Source organism: Neovison vison, chromosome 6 (assembly GCF_020171115.1).
Source record: "Neovison vison isolate M4711 chromosome 6, ASM_NN_V1, whole genome shotgun sequence".
NCBI classification, from domain to species: Eukaryota; Metazoa; Chordata; class Mammalia; order Carnivora; family Mustelidae; genus Neogale; species Neogale vison.
In genome coordinates, this window is record NC_058096.1 from 5418127 (window position 1) to 5441424 (window position 23298).

General features: G+C 46.6%; 1 protein-coding gene across 1 annotated transcript in view; it reads right to left on the reverse strand.

Annotated features, from left to right (window-relative positions):
* Positions 1–23298, reverse strand: part of PCP4 (Purkinje cell protein 4) — a 54740-nt gene that overhangs the window by 5251 nt on the left and 26191 nt on the right. The window contains exon 2 of the mRNA XM_044254944.1: positions 22878–22929. Coding sequence (XP_044110879.1) covers positions 22878–22929 — 52 coding nt within the window. The remainder of the gene's footprint in view (positions 1–22877; positions 22930–23298) is intronic.

Sequence of the window (23298 nt, forward strand, 5' to 3'; positions counted from 1 at the left end):
AGCGCTGACGCCCCTCAGGGCTCGGGAGTCTCGGGATTCAGTGCTGCCCTGCCCTGTCCCCAGGAAGAAACCCCGTGCTGTCCGGTAGATATTCCTTATGCTATTTTCCTGAAATACTGCCTTTTCCTTGCAGAAACTGAGACAGGAAGTGGCTCTGCTGTTGTGGATTTTATGATGCCCTAAGAGAGATGTACAGGCAGCCATTCTTAAAGATGTCATTGTCATAAGAGCAACCCTTCGCTGAGCATGAAATAGGTTCTCCCTCATAGAGTTAAGTGGTTTTTCTTCCACAGATCATTTGACAGCAAATGTAAAATAAAGAATCATAAATAGAAAAGGAAGCAGCTACTACCAGTCCAAGACAACCCCAGGTGAATACTGCAAGTCTTCCATGCGGCCGCGAAAATCCCTCGTAGGGGAAAAGGGTTTGACGTGCCAAAATACCATTTGTGTGCATGCATTCTGATCAACACAGAGCCCGCGCTAGAAGAGGGGTCCTCCAATCAGAGCTAGAGCCCATCAACAGGTTCTTACTGGGCACCCGTGGCCACCTGCCCGGCTGCCGTTACAGAGTGCCCCAGACTGGACTATTTGGATGACAGACATCTGTTCTCTCTCAGTTGAAGCTCAAGTCCTCGACTAACACGTGAGCAGGTTCCATTTTTCCAGAGACCTCTACATTGTCATAAATTCAGAAACAAATATATTTAATAGTTCCTTCGATCAAGCATGGGATACTTATATAAGTGTATATAAGTATATACTTATACTTTGCCTGGCTTGCCGACAGCCACCTTCCGGCTATGTCCTCACATGGTCTGGCATCTCTTCTCCTTCCTATAAGGACACCGGTCAGATACCATAAAAAGCCTAGATTTAACTTAATCACCTCATCAAAGTCCCTATCTCCAAACATGGCCTCATTCTAAGGGACTAGGTGCAGGGCTTTAGCATATGAATTTGGGGGACAAAATTCAACCTAGAATAACACCTCACCTAACTTTGGGCCCTAAAGGGTTCAAAGGAGCTTTTATTCTTTCCCTTGTCTGGCTGTTGCATTCTCAAGAGCTGCAGGAAATGCCCACTGTCCCCATTTCTCAAAGGCACAGAGACCATGATGTGCCTCTCCCAAGATCACCTGGTGAGTGCTGGCCAAGGGCTGATCAGGAAGCCCAGCCTTGCTCCAAATCTTGGCTTTAATCAGCAGGGTAGCATTACTTTCAGATCCCTAGAGGCCAACATGACAGCCTTTCGTGTGGACCAGCTAATGTTTCTTAGGGGGAAAGAAAATTTTAAATGGTCCAAGTTAAACACATGATACAATTAAACAGTTTGCAAAATCTGCTCATTTACTAGGCAGTCCAGGAGAATTTACACCAAATTTTACCATGCGGCAAATGGTGACGAAGGCCTCATGTCGGTCCATCACTGTTCTAAGGGCTGAGAGAGAGAAAAGAAGAAGCCCAAAGACCCTTTCTGTCAGGGAGAAACAGAAAATAGAAAGGTAAATGCACAAATAAATAATGGAATTTCATAAATTCTGAAAACAATGTGTGTGTGTGTGTGTGTGTGTGCGTGTGTGTGCTGTGTGCCCGCCTGCATGTTATGAGGTCAGTCAAGGGTTCCAGGAAAGAGACAGGGTCAGGGGAGGAGGCTTGTCCCCAAAGGGAGGTGAAGACCCAGCTGCCCAGGGAGGGACGGCAGGGCCTCTCCACTGAAACAACACGCTTTGAAAAATTATTCTCCATCCATGCATCCACAATCTAAGTAGCAGACTTCAAATAATTAGCATAAATTCCTTAGAAATTAACAGACACGTAGTCATCCAGAACATAAGAGAGCTATTCCTGGATCCTGTGACAGCCCAAGATCTGATAAAAAGTTTGAAACTCAGCATCATATTAACCCCCATGCTTGATCGAAGGAACTATTAAATATATTTGTTTCTGAGTTTATGACAATGTAGAGTCATTGCCTAGAGGTACTGGTAGTAAGTCATGAACATGGGGGCTTGTGCGCGCACACACACACATACACACACACACACGCACACACGGTCATTTACATACTTATAACTCTCCATATTCTAAGAGGTATTTTATAGAAACAAATTACCTCCCAAGTCCTAATCCTGTAGATCAGAAATTTGTGCATAACCAGTAAATTGGGATATAATTGTCCTGAGTAGGAGTTTGCCTTGATTAGGAGGCACAGCACAGAGCCTACTATAAAAGGACCTAAATTTTAGCACACCATTAAGAAATAACAGTCATTTAACTTAAGTATGCCTTGCAAATGGGATATTATAATACTAAAGTTCTTAGAATGCCCTACTGTCTTTCAGGGTATAATATGAACGTGGAAAGAATTCACATCTGTCCATTGTGTTGCCCTTGATATACTTAAACTAATTGATACAGAGTAACGTGAGCTCCTGGAGCGTCTTAGCTGGGTCTCTGCCCTCTCCTGCACCCAGGTCCCCTACTGGTAAAGGATAGCCAGTGTGGCTTTCTGCACAAGGACACAAACCCAGGCCCTTGAGACAGGGAAAGCAAAGAGATCAGCAAGAAAAGCAAGCAAAGAATGGAATTTTTATCCCTTAAGCCTCAAATTGAATCCAAATACACCCAGGGAACAAGGGACCTGGTGTTAGAGAAGAGGGCATGTCCTCCCTCACAAAAAAAAATACTAAAGATAATTTTGTATGCCTAGTTCCAAAAAATTCTGGCATCAGTATCTATCTTATGAAATGCCAATTTAAAAAAGAAAAAAAAAGCCTGCACCTTCTTTAGAAAGCTGGGGACAAACCCAGTCGGCCGTGAGTTACAGCATTCCCCCATGGCTGGGCCCGTGCGTGGAATGCCAGCAAGCCGGCACCAGAGCCCTGAGCTCCAAGCGGCTTCTCGTTCCTGCCCGCTGGCTTGGGATTTATTGAATGGGGGCTGCTGGTGCGGAGAATTGCAATTTTCCAGGTCTTGGCTAAGCGGTGGAGATTAATGAACAAGGTCAGACATTAGCAGCAGCAGGAGCGAGGGCTGCCTGCATCTCCTGTGTTCGCACACCCAATAAACACATATTTCCCCCTTGTAACTTTCCACACACCAAGTTAGCACCTTTTTGATTCTCCCAGCTTTTCCAAGAGAGAGAAATTCTCTGGTGTCCTAAAAGAGAGGCATTCTGAAACCCACAGTCTCCACTGTGCAAAACGGGCTGTTGTTAATGCAAAGCCTAATTGGGCCGGCTGAAAGCACTGGCTTACTTCCAGCTCCTACGTCCTCTGCCTCCATGGGGCCACTGCTCTGCCCCTGACATCCATGCATCTTGCTTATAGACAAAGACTATGGGGCTGGGCCCTTTAGGTAACCTCTGGCTGCACAGAGGTGCCGCTGAGATCAACTTCTCCCCAAAATTCATTAAGGCCAGGAACCGAACAAACAAGAAGACAGAACTATCATTGAAAAAACTATTTTTTTCTATTGGAGAGGCAAAATGGCTCCTAGTTGTACTGGTCCGCGAGGTCTGTGGAACAAAGTACCACCAGCAGGGGGCTTCAAAGGCAGAAATGTATTTGCTCACAGTCTGGAGGCTGGAAGTCTGAGATCAAGGTGCATGCAGAGTTTGCTCCTCTGAAGCCCCCCTCCTGGGCCTGCAGACCCATCTTCTCCCTGTGTCCTCCCATGGTCGACCCTTGTGCGAGTCCGGGTCCTGACCTCTTCTTATAAGAACCAGTTGTCCTGGATTAAGACCCATGTTAATGACCTCATTTGACATTAACCACTTCTTTAAAGACCCTGTCTCTAAATACAGTCCCATTCTGAGTACTAGGGGATCAGGGCTTCAACCAATGAATGTTGGGAGGGGCAGACGCACTTTAGCCCATAACACTAGCCAAAATGCTTACATTTTTCTAGGAAAAAAAAAATAAAGATAGGCAAATGAGGTATGAAGAAAAAGCTTCACCAGGGAAAGCCCAAATTCAAGTTCCAACCAACTGAGTGTATTCAGATTTGCCTTTCTGGGGTTCAGATGCTTCCCTGTGTTTGCGATGGGGATGATCATGAACTGAGACTTGTTTTAGAGGGACAAGGAGAAAGTGTGCACTAGCCTGCCTTGTCACATACAAAGAACAGTTACAATTACCACTACCTGAGATGGTGACATGCAGACTGACTAACCCAGGACCCTCTCCTTCCACCAGCTGGCTCCACCACAGATGCCGGCCTGCTGGAGGAAATCCATTCCCAGGTGTCCTGGAAGGAGGATTCTTCTCCCCAGACTGAGGGCCAGCCAGGCAGGTGCAGTGCAGTGGGTTCTGAGAAGGCAGAAGTGAGCACTGGGGGTGGCCAGCAAACACAGAAAGACCCCGTCTCTGGCAAGCACAGAGGCAGAGGCTTTGGATCTCTCTGGAGCACGAGCCTGGCAGTCATGAGCCAGGCAGCCCCACTGGCGGGGATTCTGCTGGAACAACCTGCATGGTCAGGTGTTTCTGGATGCAGTGCTCCTGGAGGTGCACGGTACAGGTTGGGTTCCCTGCCTTTCAGAATTTCAGAAACTGGAAAGGGAGGTGAACCATGAGAGACTATGGACTCTGAAAAACAATCTGGGGGGTTTGAAGTGGCGGGGGTGTGGGAGGTTGGGGTACCAGGTGGTGGGTATTATAGAGGGCATGGATTGCATGGAGCACTGGGTGTGGTGAAAAAATAATGAATAACGTTTTTCTGAAAATAAATAAATTGAAAAAAAAAGAAAAGAAAAGAAATTCTGTAGGGTGCTGATACCCTGTAATAACCCCCTTGTGCTGAATCTAGCGACAGTGGTTCTGTTGTCTCTGCCACCATTTGCTGCAGGCAGGCCTGGTTTATAGGGGGGCAGGGGAAGGGCAGTGATATTATGTAAGGAAAGGGGGTCATCCCCCATGTGTTTAGGGATCAGAGAGCCGGCTTTCATTTTATTTTCATAGAAAATTCTTTAGTACTTACAGGAGAATAGCTTGAATCAAAGTAGGTAAAGGAGAACCCTTTCAGAGGTGAGGATAACATACCAAATGTTTCTTTCCCTCTTTTAAGCACATGCAAAGAATGAAAATTCCTTCCCAGGAATCAGCGGCTAACTTCCCTTACAGCACACCCCCCTGAAAAGCCACAGTTTGCCTTTGTCCACATGCTGACAAAGAAAAATGACTTCAGGTTGATTGGGAGGGCAGAGAACAAAGGAGTCATCCATCACCTTAGACCAGCCCTCCACACAAGCCAGCCAGATACGTACGTGCTCGAGAAACTCCATAAGCAGAAATGGACTGTGGCCGAATCTGCTCTTTGCATCCACTTATCCCCCCTTCCTTAGTTATAAACCCAAAACTAGGTTTCCAACCTCCTTGCTGTTGGGTATGGCCACACAACTAGTTTCTAGCCAGTATGATTTTGGTGGGAAAAAAGAAATCTAAAAGAAAGCTGACGCTCTGTACTTTTTTCCTTATTCCTACCAGGTTTCTGCTGGGCAGAATGCAGATGCAATGGCTAGTGCTTAAGCAGCCATTTTGGGCCATAAATTAAAAGTCTCATGCTGGGGCGCCTGGGTGGCTCAGTGGGTTAAAGCCTCTGCCTTCGGCTCAGGTCATGATCCCAGGGTCCTGGGATCAAGCCCCACATTGGGCTCTCTGCTCAGCGGGGAACCTGCTTCCCTTCCACTCTCTCTCTGCCTGCCTCTCTGCCTACTTTGATTTATGTCAAATAAATAAATAAAATCTTAAAAATAAAAAACCATAACTTTAAAAAAAAAGTCTCATGCAAAGAGCAATACAGGGGCTTAATGCTCCTTGTAACTATCCTGACTGCCCTCAACTACCTACCTTTTCTATGAGGAAGAGATAATTTTATTGTTTAGGCTGTTGTTATTTTAGGATCTCAGCTTCTTGTAGATGAACCTCATCTACTTACACATGTATTATATTGAGCATATAATTCATTTGAATTTATTTCAGGCTAATAACAAATTCAAATATATATTACTGTACATTGGCTATATTTTCCTCCCTTTTAACTATATGGGTTTTTTCTTCTGCTATGTACATTTGTCCAATTTCTGATATGGCTGGCCATTTCTTTACAGCACTTAGTACGTTTAAAACCTCAGCGTTTTTAAAGAAATATTTCCAATATATTCAGTAACCTTTGCCAAACATTACTTTCAGGCCTTCCTACCATGGCTTCTGACTCCATAGCCTTCCCCTCTCATACTTTTGAAAGTATGTAGCTTGGAATACTTGAAAATACAGGAAACAAATGTGAGTTTTCCTTAATCAGGATGTAGCATCCTCCCTCCATTCTGCTCCAAGACCACTTTTATCTTCATTCAGAGCTTTGGAATATTAACTGTTTTCCCTTTCTCTTATATGACCTGGTTTTGCCATTTCAGAAGGGTGAAATCTTCTCGGACTCACTTGCCCCTACCTGCTAACATTCAAAGTTTCAAAAGATTAAACTCTGAACATTTCAGCACCAGGGAGAATTTTATAAAGTTCTCTGGTGTTAAAATGAAAGAAAATGCAGTCATAATGACAGGCCATCTTCAAGCAGCCTCCGAGGAGCACTAGCTCACCTCATTAATGTAGAAACCTGAAGGCCTTTGCTCCCCTTGCCTATCATTCCAGAGAACATGCTTTTAGAGGGAAAGGAGGAGCTAAGGCAAATGGACTGCTTTCCAGACTTGGTGAGGCAGGAAGGGAAAGGCTTATAAGTCTACAGAGCAGAGGAGCCCCGGGCTGTGGCGAGGCAGCAGCATGGATAGAAAAGGCATTACATGCGCACTAGAAAGGGACCAACACTGCATTCAGACACTGGCCTGGAGACCTCTTCTCCCCTGTGCTCTGTGGCAATGCCTGGTGAGTGAGGCCTTCCACTAGCCATGTGCCGGTGGCCAGCTTCAGCCCTGGCATGTGTTTCTGTGCTCTTCCTGGATGCCCACAGCAGCTAGCGGCAGGGCTGTGCTATCTCAGTGGACACATTCCCACCCTGGCTCTTGGCCCTGCGCCTCTAATCCCAGCGGACAGGCATTTTCCTGTGCAGATTTTCAGGAAATACAAGCTTCCTTAGATGTGCAGGACCATTGGCAGATGTGTCCATTGTGTATACAGAATTTGACTCTGGAGGCAATGCTCTGGGTGACACCTGGAAGGGGGGTGTCTGTGAAGCAAAGCCAGAGGCAGCTGCATGGCAGGTGCAGCTGTGGTCAGGCTGATGAACATGGCTGCTGCTTAGATCTCAGAGTTGAGGCTGCCGCCAGCCCAGATGCTCTGTCCAGTCACGCATCACGTGCCTCCTTTCACTCCCTGCTCCTCTCATTCACAGCAAGAAAGACAAGACTACTCATGTTGCCGACTTCCATATTGTAAATATCCTTCAAACGTCCTGAACGTGACCATGCATTCCGTGTCGTAATATCCTAAGGACAGGGATGGCTTTGCACAGAGGTGTGAGCCTCTATCATAAATGTGTAGACATAAATTGGTTCCAGGAACTGTCAGTTGTGGGTTTAAATTCCACGCAGGCTGGTGTCCTGACCCCACTAGCCTCTGCTTCCCTGTTCCTTTGCGTATGCTCAACGCACCGCTTCTGTTTGCTTTTTTCAAACACCACCATCTTACGAGCTCATGGCCAAGCTGATCTCTTGGAAAGAGCTTCTTAGAGGGCCGTCATTTTAAGCTTTGGATTTGTTATTCTGCTCACCAGAAAGATGGATTCACATAGTTGTAAGAAGAGAATAAAATCAAATGCCCAGGACAGAATGAGGTTATGTGGTTTCTGGGCTCAGCAGGTGAGTCACATCTGGTATCCAGACCCAGAAGGACTAGCCAACAGCGGAGTTTGGGTTTTGCTTTAAAGAATTATTTCATAATAATGTTCCAACAACTCATCTGAGGAAGAAATGGAATAAGAAGCGCTTTCCCAGGTCGTGGTGAAGTTCGGAGTCTCCACATATCTCCTACTGGGTTTGGAGAGCCAGCCCCTGAGAAAAATTCAGATGTGAACTGTGCTTGGTCTGACGAGCCATTGTCACTGTTTAAGCAAGGATTTTTATGTCCCGCTTTGACAGGGGAGCCATCAAACCACCCCCCAACACACACAGAAGTCCTTACAGACCAAAAATAAAGCAGAGTATTTTTATTTCAAGAATTCTAAAAACAGAGAAATTTCCAGTGTCAGGCAACATGATCTAATCTTACTCAGTTTCTAAATAGCCTTTTTTCAAAAAAAATCATTTTTCAAAGGATCAGCATTGAAATAGCATCCCTTGAAGCATTCTGATGATCAACAGAGGTAATGGAAGCATTTCCGTCTAGATCAAAAATATAAGCAGTGATAAAATATCCATTTGGGGTTGCAGTTGCTCAAGGGAACATTAATAGAGGCTGATATCAAGAAACTGATATGGAAAACCAATTTAGGCAGGATGTTCGGGGAAAATGTCTAACATCGGTCTGTTAGAGAATAGAAGTGCTCCCCAGAGCTGAGGCATCCAACCTTTCACTAAAGTCATTTTAAGCTGAACTGAGGAAATACACACCAGAGATATATTTTGCCAGCTGTGAATGGCCAGAGTGACCTAACAGTCTACTTCCATCCCCGATATGTAATTGGCAAGATGTTACAGTTTTTTAACTTTGAGATGTGTGAACAGAATAAGACTGCTCGTTTGATCCACAGGTAGCTCCCTGTGTCTTTTAAGACACGATTCTCACTTTCCACCAACTAATCTGGCTCATAATTTCAAAGTTATAGTTCAAATCCTCCACTCATTGCCATAATTTAGAGTCTCTCTGGGCTGGGTTTATAGAAAATGCAAAGCAAGACATTTTTCCAAGAGTGGCTATAACTCAATGTTCTTCTGCCAGGATCTGGAGGAACACTTGTCGGTGGCCCCACACACGATATCAGTAGTGCGTGGCATGGGAGCATTGCCCAAACCCCCAGATGAAATGGTTACAAAGTTTCGAAGGATAATTAGAATATTTTCTGGAAGCAAAATCGCAGGAACCAAAAAAAAAAAAAAATCGCAGGAACAATTTGATTTCAGGGATAGCAGGAGGGCTGACAGCAACCTTTTTATGCGTGCAGGTGTGCACGGTTCAGCCGTAGGAGGCCGCCTGCTTCTTCTGTGTTCCTGTGATGAGTGGGCCGCTGTTGTCTACACCTGTCCACACCAAGAGGCCAGCCGCTGGTCAGGCAGCATTACACACACCCAAATGCATACCACGGAAAGTCCCCAAAAATGAGCCTCTGTTCGTGTTCTGCAAGCAGCAATGTGGAAATGCAGTCTGTCCAATAAAAGAACAAATTTTCCCATTTTGTTGAAATAGTTGTATTTGTTATCACAGCCGCTGACAATCCTATTCCGATTCTGCCCGTTGTACTTTCTTTCCCCTCCACTGCCTCCACCAGGAAATAGCATTGTTTTTCTCCTTCGGTCTCACAGGCACTGTTCCTTCGATGTGTGCAGAACATAAAATCCAAAGAAGTCAAACCTCCTCTAGTGTCCCGGAAAGGGACAGCCACAGGATCCTAAAGCGTCAAAATAGCAACAGCCCAGAGACAACATTGCCCCTCAACGAGGAATGGGGCCCACGAGACGTGAAACAGTTCACCGCAGCTGAACCACCTGTCAATGGCCAAGCCACAAACAGCAGGGACCAGAGACAGGATCGCCTCTGCTCCCACCCCTTAGTGAGCAAACGGAGACGCAGACACGGTTTTCTTGCCAGACCTTACAGCCAGCCGAGCAGGTCCGGGGTACTGCAAACAGGGCAACAGCCGAAAAGCAAAGAGAAACCTAAAAGTAACTGCCTAAAATGTCGAAATGTTGCAGAGCCGGCATCATGGTACCAGCTGATTCCCGGATGAGCCCAGCCAAAGTTCGATGCTGAACAGTTCTCTGTTTTCTTCTGAAAATCCTATGAACACTTACTGAGTGCCACTATCTGGAGGAACATTTAGAGAACTTTCTGTAGCCAGAAAATGCACTATAATCTCCAACTCACCTCTTCGTGGGCTGTTTCTGACGACCTAGCCCATTTGCAAAGTATGCTATAAAAACGCTTGCTTTATGGATGGGTGGGAAATTGAATCTCGGTGAGGGCACATCAATTCAAACTGCCAAAGGGTTTATGTTTGCACTGAAACGCTGAAACTCTAAAATCTAAGAAAGGTCAGAGGCGAGGAGATGCACCGTCTCCATTGTGATTAGCACAGTGAGTGCTGTAGGTAATGAGTTGTGCCGCGTTCAAAGGTCAATTTGTTGCACTTAGGTCTGGGAGCTAATTATGATAGGAAGAGTCTAACGTCGGAATGACTTGGCTCACATCAGCACCTAGCCAGGAAAGATTCTCTCTGACATCCAAGGACACGTTGCTTTCTAAGTGAATGCTGGAGCACAGTTCAATTTTCCATTATCTTCAGGGTCCGGGGAGGTGGAATGGTCGAAAGAGAAGAAGGCATTTTAGAAATATTGAAGAGGGCCCTTGCCAAGCACAAACATGGCAGCGAGCTTCTATTTCGCTTAATCGTAAATTACTGGAAGGAGTATTCTCATAAATGTGAAGGAGGCCGTGTCTCCGTCTTCCCATTTCCCACCCCCACTGTCACTCCGCGTCTGGGTATGTGGAATCAATACAGCTTTCAGTCGATTGTTGGTCTACTCAATTCCAAATCCTAATAGGAAAAAGGAAAGTGCCTCCTGGCACAGGAGTTCTCTGGCAAGAACTCAGAGGAATCCCAGATCAGAAGCATCCACGAATCAGTCAGTTTTCTGGCGGAGGGAGGTAACTTTCAAAGGAAATGTAATTGTTTTAAATGTCTCATTAAATTAGATTTAGCGATATGCAAATACTTAGACTTCTCGATCACGACAAGCAACCATTTCTGTTAAAAATAAATAAATGGAAAAAAAATAATTATAATTATATATACACCTTTAAATCAATACTGGAAAAAACAAAGTTTATAAATAACTGTATTTCAAGTTCGATGATCCTGTAATATTGGTAGTCCTTCTTTCCTCTTGAACTTTCGGAATATGGGTCCTATTAAAGGGGCTTAAGTCCTCATTTCTGTGGGAAATTGTCTTCCCTGACATGCCCAAAAGAGCCATTCTCTCGGCTGTGTGAGGAAGGAGAGGGAGGGAGATTTTAGCTCTGGTTTGCACTGGACTAGAAGGAAGGGATGTTTGCTTCTTGTACTTCTTCACCAGCTGATCCCGCAGTCAGACAAGTTTGAAACTAAGGACTCCAACCTCCCACCTCCTCCCTCTCCAGGACAGTGAAGGCAGATCTCAGCCTCTCCTGTCTGAAACGCTGCCTGGAGAGAGCCCAGGGCTGCGTGCCTCCCAGACCAAGTCCCAGGCCCCAGGCTGGCCGCTGCTCTTCCTGCCCTCCTGGGGAGCTCCTGGGGTCGCTGGCAGACCTCCTTTTCCCCAGTCTTCCTGTGGCTCAGGGCAGGTGGGTGACTCATCCACAGGCTCAATGGGCCAGCAGGAGGCAGTTTTTCTGGAAGCTTGTGTATGGCTTCCAGACCCACGTCACTGGAGGGTGCCTGACCACGCCCCAGGCAGCCCAAATCCCAGGAGGCTAAAACTGCCGGCGCTCCCTCCTGCCCTGATAAACCTGGCTTCAGGAGGGGGTGATGGTGTCTTGCTCTTCACACACCCCCACTTCCCAGCTGACCTGGGCTTCCATCGGGGCTCTCCTTCAGGCCAGGTGGAGATGTGCACAGCTTTGCACACGTGCATGTGCCCACGCACGTTCCTGGCTGCATTCCTATTAAGTTCCCCTCCCCAGTCTTTGGCCACCTCCCTCTGCTCCTGGATGACACCTGAAAGGGCCTGAGACCTTAAACTGACCACCTAGAAAACACACGAACATTCACGGACTGCCTAACCGCTCTTCCAAAAATAGAGCTGACGGGTTTTCATCAACCAATGACACTACACAGTTAAAGGGACAATATTAATAAATGGTCTTTCTTTCTTTCTTTCTTTCTCTCCCTTTCTCTCTTTTCCTTCCTTCCTTCTTTCCTTTCTTTTTTGTGTTTTTTCTGAAACCAATCCAGAATTTGCTTACAAAAATCCTGCCGCCTTGTCTGTGTAAATCTGCCACCACTCATAGTATAATAAGCTACATTTTTTAAAATGAGGGAACACTGAGAGGGGTAGCTGATGACCCAGGTTTCAGTGAAAAAAGTGCATGGGCAAGACACAATGCAATTTTTTCAAGCTTTGCTCCTCAGCTTTGCTCTCTGCCTGTCCTAACCATCGTTCTGTGGCTTTGGTTGGGTTCCTCCAACGGACGGCACGACCAACAATCCGAAGACAGAGAGAGAGATCTGGCCATTCAGTCCCTTGCCTCTTTCTCTGCTAAAGATGCAGATAAAATACAGGCTGCCTATAAATTCAAACTTCAGGAAAAAACAATGAAAAATGTTTCGTATAAGTATGTCCCAAATATGGCATAGGACATACTTATACTTTAATATTTTTTTAATTTTTCCCAATTTATTTATTTTCAGAAAAACAGTATTCATTATTTTTTCACCACACCCAGTGCTCCATGCAAGCCGTGCCCTCTATAATACCCACTACCTGGTACCCCAACCTCCCACCCCCCCCCGCCACTTCAAACCCCTCAGATTGTTTTTCAGAGTCCATAGTCTCTCATGGTTCATCTCCCCTTCCAATTGCTTATCTGACACTGAAATTTAACAAAGCGTCCCATACGTTTACTTTCTAAATCTGGCAACCCTGTACGTCTGCACTGTTGGGCAGCTCAGGTATGTCCCTCAGCAGCAGGACACGGTCCCTGTCAGGCTGCCTCTCCAGACGTCTTCCTCTTCGCATTCAGGCGCCTCCCGTCAGGCTCTGCCATTGCTAGTCTGAGGTGCTGCACTGTTCTGTGTGGGTTTCCCTAAACCCTATGCACATCTTTGCAAACAGTCCCTTTGTAGTTAACGCTCTTCCAGCTCCTCAGAGGTGGGGTGTGCCCTCCTCCCCCTCGCCGGACCCCGGCCCGTCCATTTGTCACTAAGGACTTCAGCCCCATTCTCCCAGCGCTTCTCTTTTAAAATACGCCCTTACTCCTTCTGATAACGATGTCTAGCACAGAGTAGGTGCTGAGCAAATACTTTTTCGAACAAATGTGCAGAAAAAGGCTGGAGTTGATCCTGTTTTGCAATATCTCTGTTTTGGTTTTTGAGAACCTAAAGGTACGCTTCCGGGAAAGATGACATTCCTGCCAGCAAGAAGACAGAACAGTCCGGAATGGCCTCGAAGGAGAGGAGGAGGGAGAGGAGAGCTGACCGCCAGGCTAATGAAGAGGACAGGCGCAGGTCTGTAACAGACAGCCGCTGTCCCAGACTTGAGCAGCATAAACACAGGAAGTGGTTGTTCTGCCCACCGGTTCTGGAGGAGGGTGAGCTCAGCTGGGCACTTCTTGTGTGGAACCGTCCGTGTGCTGCAGCGAGAGGGTCCTGGGGCCAGAGGCACCTGGGGGGTATTCACCACTCGTCTTGCAGTGGGGCTGGGGGAGACGGCGCCGTCCCGGGCTGGTCGGGCATGTCAGCCGCCGCTGCTCCGCACAGCTAGCCCGCGCTTCCTCACGGTAGGACGGGTCCAGAGTATCAGGCTTCTCAGGTGGCCACTGCCTTCTCCCGCAGCAAGCATTTTCAGGGACAAGAAGTTCAAAGCTGCTGGTTTCTTAAGATCTAGGCCCAGAAACCCTGTGCACCCCGTCTGCTGCGTGCGGCTGGTCTAAGTCACACCTGTCCTGCTGTAAGAGAAGGAGACTTAGAACTCCCATCTCCACGGGCCAAACACTTTGGAGCCCTCTGCAACCCTCTACAAAGCACAAAGCAAAACCAGAAATCATTCACCACTACAAAGGGCACACGAAGTGATGCAGGAGGATTCCCCCAGCCCCTTACGAAGTAAAGCAAGCACAGAGAGCGGGGAACTTTTGTGCTCCTTATGTGGAAAATGACTTAAATTCAAATTAATTGTCACACCCTAAAAAGTTTCCAATTATCTATCTGCTGTGCCTAAACCAGGACAGTAGTTTAGAAAGGACGGAAGGAAAATGTATCGTCATATGAACGGCACATATTGAGTAGTTTTAAAGGAAAAAGTTTGTATCTGGCGCCTTGTTAGAGTCTGACTTCCCAGTCAGGCAATGTGTGTAGGGCCCCACACTCAGCACAACGGGTTATTTTCCCCTTAATCATTCTTTAACAAAAGGGCTGTGTTTTCTCTTTCCCTGGACCCTGATGTTGGTGGTCCCGCCCTTCACAGAGAGTGAAAAACGCAAGGAGGTGCCCGAGAACCCGCAGGAATGAGTTCGCTAGGTCTTGTCTTCAGAGCACACGGCTGGTGAACGGCTTTTGCTCACGTGACTGCTTCCAAAGAGCCGGCAAAGCCACCTGTCCTCTGCCTTAGCGACTCTGCCAGTCTGCTACACTAGGTTTTGTGCAGGCCAAAAAACAGAACAAAAACCCATTATCACAGTTTGAAGTCACTCTTAAGAGCATTCAGAGCCAAACCTGTTCTCAGCTTGCCTGAGTTAATGAACATCAGTCACTTCCCAAAAACAAGGAGAAGCCCACTAAGGAGAAAAGAAAAATGTACGTGGAAACAAAATAGCGCTGGTTCTTGACTGGTCCAAATTAAGTCAAATCGTTACAATTAATTAGTATTGATCAGAAGCTCCCACTCGTTACTGATGAAGAATGCGGGAAGAAACCAATCGATAGTGTTGAGGGGGATTTTCATAAGCTCACAACACGTCCCAGGAGCTCTCCCAAAAGCTCTGTTCTAGAACCATTGGCAAAGAGCTTTCTTTTTTTTTTTTTCAGCATAACAGTATTCATTGTTTTTGCACCATACCCAGTGCTCCATGCAATCCATGCCCTCTCTGATACCCACTACCTGGTTCCCCCAACCTCCCACCCCTCACCCCTTCAAATCCCTCAGATTGTTTTTCAGAGTCCATAGTCTCTCATGATTCACCTCCCCTTCCAATTTCCCCCAACTCCCTTCTCCTCTCTAACTCCCCTTGTCCTCCATGATATTTGTTATGCTCCACAAATAAGTGAAACCATATGATAATTAACTCTCTCTGCTTGACTTATTTCACTCAGCATAATCTCTTCCAGTCCCATCCATGTTGCTACAAAAGTTGGGTATTCGTCCTTTCTGATGGAGGCATAATACTCCACAGTGTATATGGACCACATCTTCCTTATCCATTCATCCGTTGAAGGGCATCTTGGTTCTTTCCACAGTTTGGCGACCGTGGCCATTGCTGCTATAAACATTGGGGTACAGATGGCCCTTCTTTTCATGACATCTGTATCTTTGGGGTAAATACCCAGGAGTGCAATGGCAGGGTCATAGGGAAGTTCTATTTTTAATTTCTTGAGGAATTGGGAGACACTGGGAGACGTCTGCCCTTGAGTTGAAGCGAGATCTCTGGTGGCTAGAAGGATGCCTAGGGAGACAGGTTACAGGGACCCCAAGGTTCCCTCTTCCTGCGTGTGGGAGGGCAGGTCCCGCCCTAGAGGGAGTTCAGTTTCTGAAGACAGTTCAGCCCACTATCTCCCAAGAACACCCTTTCTCAAGAAGGAACATTAACATTCCCACATGCCTCTGTAATCACAAACAAACTCACTAATAGGAAACCTACAAATTTAAACCATCTTATCGGAGAGCCCAGGCTGAGATTCAAGTCGGTTCTCTCCTCTGAAAAGCTGCTTGCTGTGCAAATTAATTCTATAAGTAAAATTATGAGTGTTTCATATGCTTAAAAGAGCAAAATGTTTTCAAGCACTTGAGAAATATTATTTCCATACGAATAATTGATTAGCAGAATATGAGATATCCCTGTGTCCCAGTTCAGGCAGGATTCCAGAGGAAAGAAGGATCACCATTTTCCTGCTCCGAGCTGCTTCTTGGGCTTAAAAAGATCTTACATGGCAATTCTTTCAACCTGACTTGTACCTTCAGGTTTCCGCTAAGGCATATGGGCCTTCTCCATAGGATATGAAACAGAATTCTATCTTCAGCTGGTCTAAAGTTATCCAGTGTTCAATTTCACAAAGAAGGAAGGAAGGAAGGAGGGAGAGAGGAAGAAGAAGAAAGATACGGATAAGCCCATCAATTAGCATATCGTTTCAATGTGTTCATTTGAAAAATTAATGTGGCTGTCTCCATAATGAGTCTGACATCACATATATTTTCCAGAGGCCAGTAACTAGTTAACTAAGGGTTGAGGTGATGGTGCTGAGACTCTGGTTTCTGGCTTGGCCAAGATGTAAGCTAGTCTGGCTCATTCTTTTCCAAGGGCTCAGAACACAGCCCATCCTTGGTGCCAGTTTGCAGCAAGACCCCAAGCCCAGAGCCATCTCAGGGCCGAGTGTCCATGGAGACAATTTGTCTGCCCTCCTGGCCAGATGAGCACAACTTTCGTCCTGTGATTTGTGTGACCTTGAACAGATCACCGACATCACGAGGAGTGTCGCCTGACACGGCCTCCCTACCCACCTCCCAAGGCTGCCAGGGAATGAAACAGAAGGTTGTGCATGAGAGCATTTTAAGCTATGCAAGTGTACACGGATGTAGAGACTGACAACGAGAAGCAGATACTGGGGCACCTGGGTGGCTCAGTCGGTTAAGCGGCTGCCTTCAGCTCAGGTCATGATCCCAGAGTCCTGAGATCCCGGGATCCTGGGATCGAGCCCCATCAGGCTCCCTGCTCAGGGGAGAGCCTGCTTCTCCCTCTCCCTCTGCCTGCTGCTCTGTCTACCTGTACTCTCTCTGTGAAATAAATAAATAAAATATTTTCTTTTAAAAAAGGAGCAGATACCAACCTCCTCTCCTACTGATGACCCTTTAAGTGTGTTTACTTTGAAGACAGTGGGTTTGAAGTACCACATCTATCCGAGGTCTGACATGCACACAGAAGTCATTACAACGCTCCACCTGGAGCCCCACCCCTCCCCCCGCCAAAAAAAAAAATCACTGGTACAACTAAGATTAACAGTAATAAATTTCCTGTCGACACTAATCCCTAAAACAACTCTCACGTGGAATCGACTCACTTGTTGAACAGTATTACCCAATGACCAGGTTTGTGTGCAGAGCCTGGTGGTTTAAAGGCCTGACTTAATCAGCAACTCCAATTTCATTCTTCCTCCCTCTGGATCGATATCAGAAAAAACCTTGTGTGCCCATCCCTTCCTTCTGGAATATAGATCTTCTGTGCGTTGCATGCTGACAGCAAAGAAGGGCATATCCCGCAGTAGTATTTGAACGCTGCGTTAGCATTTTATCACTCTGGTTTTGAATTTCTTTTTTTTTTTTTCCTGGTTGCTCTGAGTATGGAAAAAGAAAGAGAGGAAGGGCCCAGAGGCCCCAGATGGAGACCAGAGTCGTTTGATTTTTCGCCTTGAAAGCTTCATGTATCTGAGGTGTTCGCGGCAACGTTCGCAATATGTCAGCACAGGCGAATCCTGGGCTTCCCGCAGCTCGAGGCTTGATCACACCAGCCGGAGACAGATTTAGAGCTTTCTGGCCTGGGGATCGGTGCATACCTGAGAGGTTGAGAACTTTGGGGAGGTGCCTTTCCCTCCGCCAGGTGCGGGCTGTAAACATTCTAAACAGCGTATTTTTGATACATGTTGCTGTGCAGCACCCCGAATTCTTTTTCTCCCCCTTTTCAAAGTGGTGTCGCAGAGGATGGCAAGTTCCCACCTCAGCTCCCACTGAGGTTTAGGCAGAGTTGGCAGATTAGATCTCCATGCGGAGCAGAGCGCCACAGAGCCCGGCTTCCAGATGCCTGCACACTCCAGACTGTGGGAACACAGGAAGGTCGCAAACCCACCCTGCGGGCTACAACCTTCTCTCTCCCAGCCCCAAACTCTGGTGTCTCCTACCCCGAACTTGAAGCGGAACCAGGTCACCTCCCTGCCTCGGTCGTTGCCTGGTGTGACACCTCTGGAGGCTTTTTCTAGAAATTGCATTTCTTCCTGGTGCCTTCCATCGAAACGTCCTGTGCACAAAACCAGGATCCGCCAGGCAGCACCTCCTGCCAGACTGACCGTCCCTCTCGGTGGCGATGGTGAACACTCAGTCCTCTTTGTTCCTGGACACATCCTATTCCTGGTTCATCGTCCACCCTTGTACATGAGGTCTCAGTCCACATACCTCCCCAAACCGGGAAAGCTGGCAGCTTAGACGTCCTGAGCAAAATCTGCCCACGTCCATTTGCAGATATAAAAGGTCGGTCATCGTACACGAAGAATACCGAAAGAAGATGCTGCTTTCTCCTAAGTGATCTGGGTCTGAAAGGAGGCTGCTTTGGGGATAAATATTTGAGTTTCATTTCTTATTTGCACAATCACATCCAGATTAATGGTAGTGAATAAGTCTACGTATGAGCACAAATCCTCCGTCTCTCTCCCCACCGACTCGATAACAGAAAAACAAAATACAGGGTGCGTGTGTGTGTGTGTGTGTGTTTTCTCAAATCCAAAGGAAAGATAAACTTAAATTTCCATGTGCCTGGGTTTCATTCAAAACAAAGAGAGGAGAGCACCCAGGACATTTTCTCTTAGTCATTGGTAGCAATCATATGGTCATGTCAAAGCAAACCGAACGCTATGTGATCCTAGAATATCCCCACACCTACTAGAAGTTTCTCAAGCCACTGCCTCTTTCCCATGAAGGGGGACACCTACCGAACATGGTGCCTGAGTTCTTTCTCAAGCACTCAAGCCTCAAAGAAATTACAGCCACAGTAAGCTGTCCAGGTGGTGCCAAATAACACCTTCCTTCTGGACATTTGCTCACAGCCTGGTGGGAGGGGGTCCTTTTGTTAAATCGGGTGCATCCATGCCCCCACCCCCAAAGACAGAACTTTCTGGAAACAAATGCGTCACAGCTCACTAAATCAAGAGAAATCCATTCCGGTTTTAGAAATTCAATTTAGCTTGGGTAAGCCTCCAGGCTCTGAAAGTAAGCTCAGCCAGGGGTTTATTATTCGTAAATCTTTCCTACATGTTGGAGGCCTCCCAGCGGCCACTCTCCTTCCAGTATTTTCTGACTTTCTCTGTCAATAAAACCTTTAACTCCTGGAGTACCTCTGAAGAACAAGCATCAAAATACAGATCAGGACATCGAGGAAAATTGCTGTCTTGCCAAAAACAAAAAGCCAAACACACACACACACACACACACATATACAAAAACAAACAAACAAACAAACACGAAACAAAAACACCTTTTGCTTTTGTCCAAACTGGTGATTGGAGGTGAATAATCGGTTATGTCTGTATTGATGAATGTGGTTGAGTTTAACACTGCAAACGAGTCATAACTGTATGAACTATCATTTCACTCCAGGAGGGTAACAAACGAAGTTCTTGGCTTCAACTAATCAAGTAGTGAAAGTACTTTGTTCATAGAGGAATGAAAATCTCTGAGCCAACAAAAGCCTAATGAATTCACTTTTTTTTTTAAGATTTTTATTTTATTTATCTGACAAACAGAGATCACAAGTAGGCAGAGAGGCAGGCAGAGAGAGAGGGAAGCAGGCTCCCCACTGAGCAGAGAGCCTGATGCGGGGCTCAATCCCAGGACCTTGGGACCATGACCTGAGCCAAAGGCAGAGGCTTTAACCCACTGAGCCACCCAGGCACCCCATGAATTCACTTTTTAATTAAAAATAATAATAACCCTAAAATTTACAAACAACCTGTCTCCATACTGCCGATGTGATGAAGACTATCTAGGCTTGCTGGGCCATGTATGCAGAGGTTGGTACCCAGGGGCATCCTGGTTGTGGAGTGGGTAAGTATCCTATCTCACATTCATAAACACCACAGTGGCAACACCACCTGTAAAAATAATCTTGGAATACCAAGAGCCCAGATTCCCTGCCAGTGGAACTCTTGGGATAGTGTTTAATGTAACAAAATTCCAGCAGAGTCAACAATTAAGATCCCTCTGGACTCTTCATGTCTTCTGTGATCTGAACTAGAATTTTGATGCACTCATAACTCACTGCCACGGTCTTCATCACTTTAAGTGTTAAATGGAAGCCTAAAGCAAATTTATAATAGTTGAAATAAGAACACTTTGACTTGTAGATAACTAATGATCATTTCATGATTAATTGATGACTACCCAACTCTCCTGACATTTTGGTGTTCTGTGCTCCATGGTCCCACTCCCGTGGGACCTTCCACACATGTGGACAGCTTCATTTGTGCTAATGGGAAATAGACATTCAGTTAAAAGTTCTCTTGAGACACCTGTGATGACAGAGTAAAATAGTTTGAATTTTAATGGGATGTAATAATAGGTTAAAACAAATTCTCAGATGATATTCTCATATTACAAATGTAAGAACAAGGAAGGAAGTGACTTAGATTTTTAGGGAAAATGTCTTTTAGACCAAGTCCTTACCGCAATCACTGTTGGGTTGTTACTACTTTTGTCTTTGCCCATTTTTAGAGGCAAAACACAAACTCAATAGCATAATAAAATGTTGTGTACATATATCACCTGTGAGCAATTCTTCTGAAATCAAAGGACAACGTATTACAGCATCTTTGTTCTACGATTACTGAATAATCTCTAATTCTAAGCATCGCTTTTTCAACTCAGAAGTGAATGTCCTCTAATATCTAGAATTTTTAAAGGAAAGCTTTATCCTCGGCACCTTGAATTTTTCTTTCCATTGATTTCCATACCTCCAGAAAAGACACATTTGATTTGCACTAGAAGGGATCAGTTTGGGGCTAAAAAAAGTCATGCCTCAGAACAGCAGAAAGTCGTGTCTTCTGCAACAGCTGATACTTCTCTCTGGTGCAAAGCCCCGAGCATGTAGACATGCTTCGTAGGACCCATCGGACAGAGGCCAGGATAGAGCTAGGGGCGGAGGCAGTGAAAATGAGGGGTCTGAGCCAGGCCTCTGCCTGATTCTCAGAGTCCAGACTCCTCACACGTGATACGGGAGTCACACCGAAGCAGCAATGCTCAGAGTGTGAACCAGGTACTCTGGGGGCGGAGCCCTCTTCTGAGGAAGCGCTCAGATCAGAATTGTTTTTCAGAGTACTAAACTATGACTTGCTTTTTCCAACCTCATTCTCTCAGGAGCTCACAGTGGAATTTTCCTGAGCCAACATGACATGCGATACCACAGGATGAAATGCAGAGGCAGCTCCCTGTCTTCTAGTAAAGCCAGACATTAAAGAGATTTGGGGAAAAAAAAAAAAAAAGTAAAACACCGCTATCCTTTTGCTAAATAGTATTTTTTTTCTGTTTTGGAAAATGTCATTATTTGTGCACTTAAAATGTTACTTACATGAATATGTCATGGGTTTGTCTCATTATTTTTATAAAATTTATATGTAAACCTTTTTAAAAATGTCTCCTTTTTAACTTCTAATATGGGAACCAACCCCAAGACCCCATTCTCAGGGTCTTCAAGAATGATTAAGGATGGAAAAAGCCAGAGAGCAAAAGCAGGCAGGTCTCTCAGAAGTGTTTTGACTGTAAGGACCCTGAAGCTGTGGGGCCAGCAGAAGGCCTCTGGAAAGACGTGGCTACGAATCCACGAGACAGGGAGACCAGCGAGCTGCTGGGGGTCCTCTGCCTTCCTGTGTGCGCAGCTCTCATGTTGTCCCTCTCTGCTCTCTGACCTCTGTGCCCGCAGCCCACCCCGACTCACACGGAGAAGACAGGAAGGGCCCCCAGCTCCCATAGATCGGGACACACTGACTCATCCGCATAAGGACCTCTTACCCGGGGGTCAGCACACTGACCCTGCCCCATGGGACGGCCTGAAGCAGGCGAGTGAGTCGGGAGGCCGCAGAGGAGGAAAGCACTAGCACAGAGGAACATTCCAGTACCCGGGTATGGCCCAGGCCCCAGCGCAGACCTGGCAGAGGACCCTGAAGGCCCCCAGGGAGTTTCCCACACCTTGGTGTGGAGATCGGCATTACCCAGGACAGGGGCAGCGGGCACAGGCACAAACCCCACACAGCACGAAGCAGGACCCGTGCCCCCCAAAAGCGAGTTCATTTCATAATCAACAAGAAGTACAAACATCCAGAATCTAACTTCACCGGGAACACGAACACGCAACCTCCCTTCCCCCCGCTGAAGCCGGGCGCGGGGCTCACAGCCAGCTGGGTCTCCTTGCAAGTCCCCCCTTCTTCCCAGTCGCAGTCACGGCCCGCGCCCCCTCTCCGAGCCTCGGGCCCCACAAATACAGTGATGGCTCCCCCAGGCCAAGGCCAGCATGGAGGCTGGCCCCGGACGCACACGCTCTGGCCTCCAGCACCCGTTCCCGTGCCCTGGGAACTCACTGCTGCCCTCCCCGATCCAGACCCCCTGGAGCCCACGCTGTGCGCTGGGTCCTAGCGGGGCCTGAAGCAGACTGCAGAGGCTCCTGTCAGGCGTTGAGCACTTCACAGCTTTCTAAGCACTTATCTCATTTGATCTCATTTTCATCTCACAACAACTCGGACGATTCTCACCAGCCCTAATGAAGAAAGCACAGAACTAGATTTGCACTGTAATCATCACGCTGCCCAAAACGAGAGTCCTCCTTTGGGAAGGAAATGGCTCCTATCACTGCATTTCGCCGGCTTGGTTTTCTTTGTCAATCCAGACCACGGTGCTCTCTGCTCTCTGCGCTCTGCTCAGATCCCCTGTAACCCGGAGCACAAACACGTGGACGAGGCTGGTGTGCACGGAAGGCACCACCCACATCTGCCACGGGCGCAAGGCTGCAGACGTGACACAAGGAGATATCTGGGTGACTCGTGTCATCTTACCATTTTCGCCAGATGTCTTGTCTTTTCCATTGGTCGCGCCAGCACCTTGTCGCTAAAGGCATAAAAAGAAGGAGGGGAAAGAAATTATCGGATATATTCAGGATTATTTTTGTCACTTCTAATATTTCAAATACCTGTTGCATTATATCATGTTCTATGTTACTGAGCTCAGGAGGTAAAGTCATGGGGCACATGAGACCAAGAAAGGGTCAAGCCCAGAAAGCATCTATTGGAGTCACACAGACTGCCCCCCCTCACCCACATCCACAGAACACCAGATGGGAAGCTTCTGTTGATGGAGGAAAACCTCATCTGAAAAATGAGGAAAATAGCCAAATGTGAGAAAATGAGAATTGTCACTTTTGTCAGTGATGGCCCCTACACAGTTATGTTCTCATTCCAATCCCAATGTCCAGGTCAA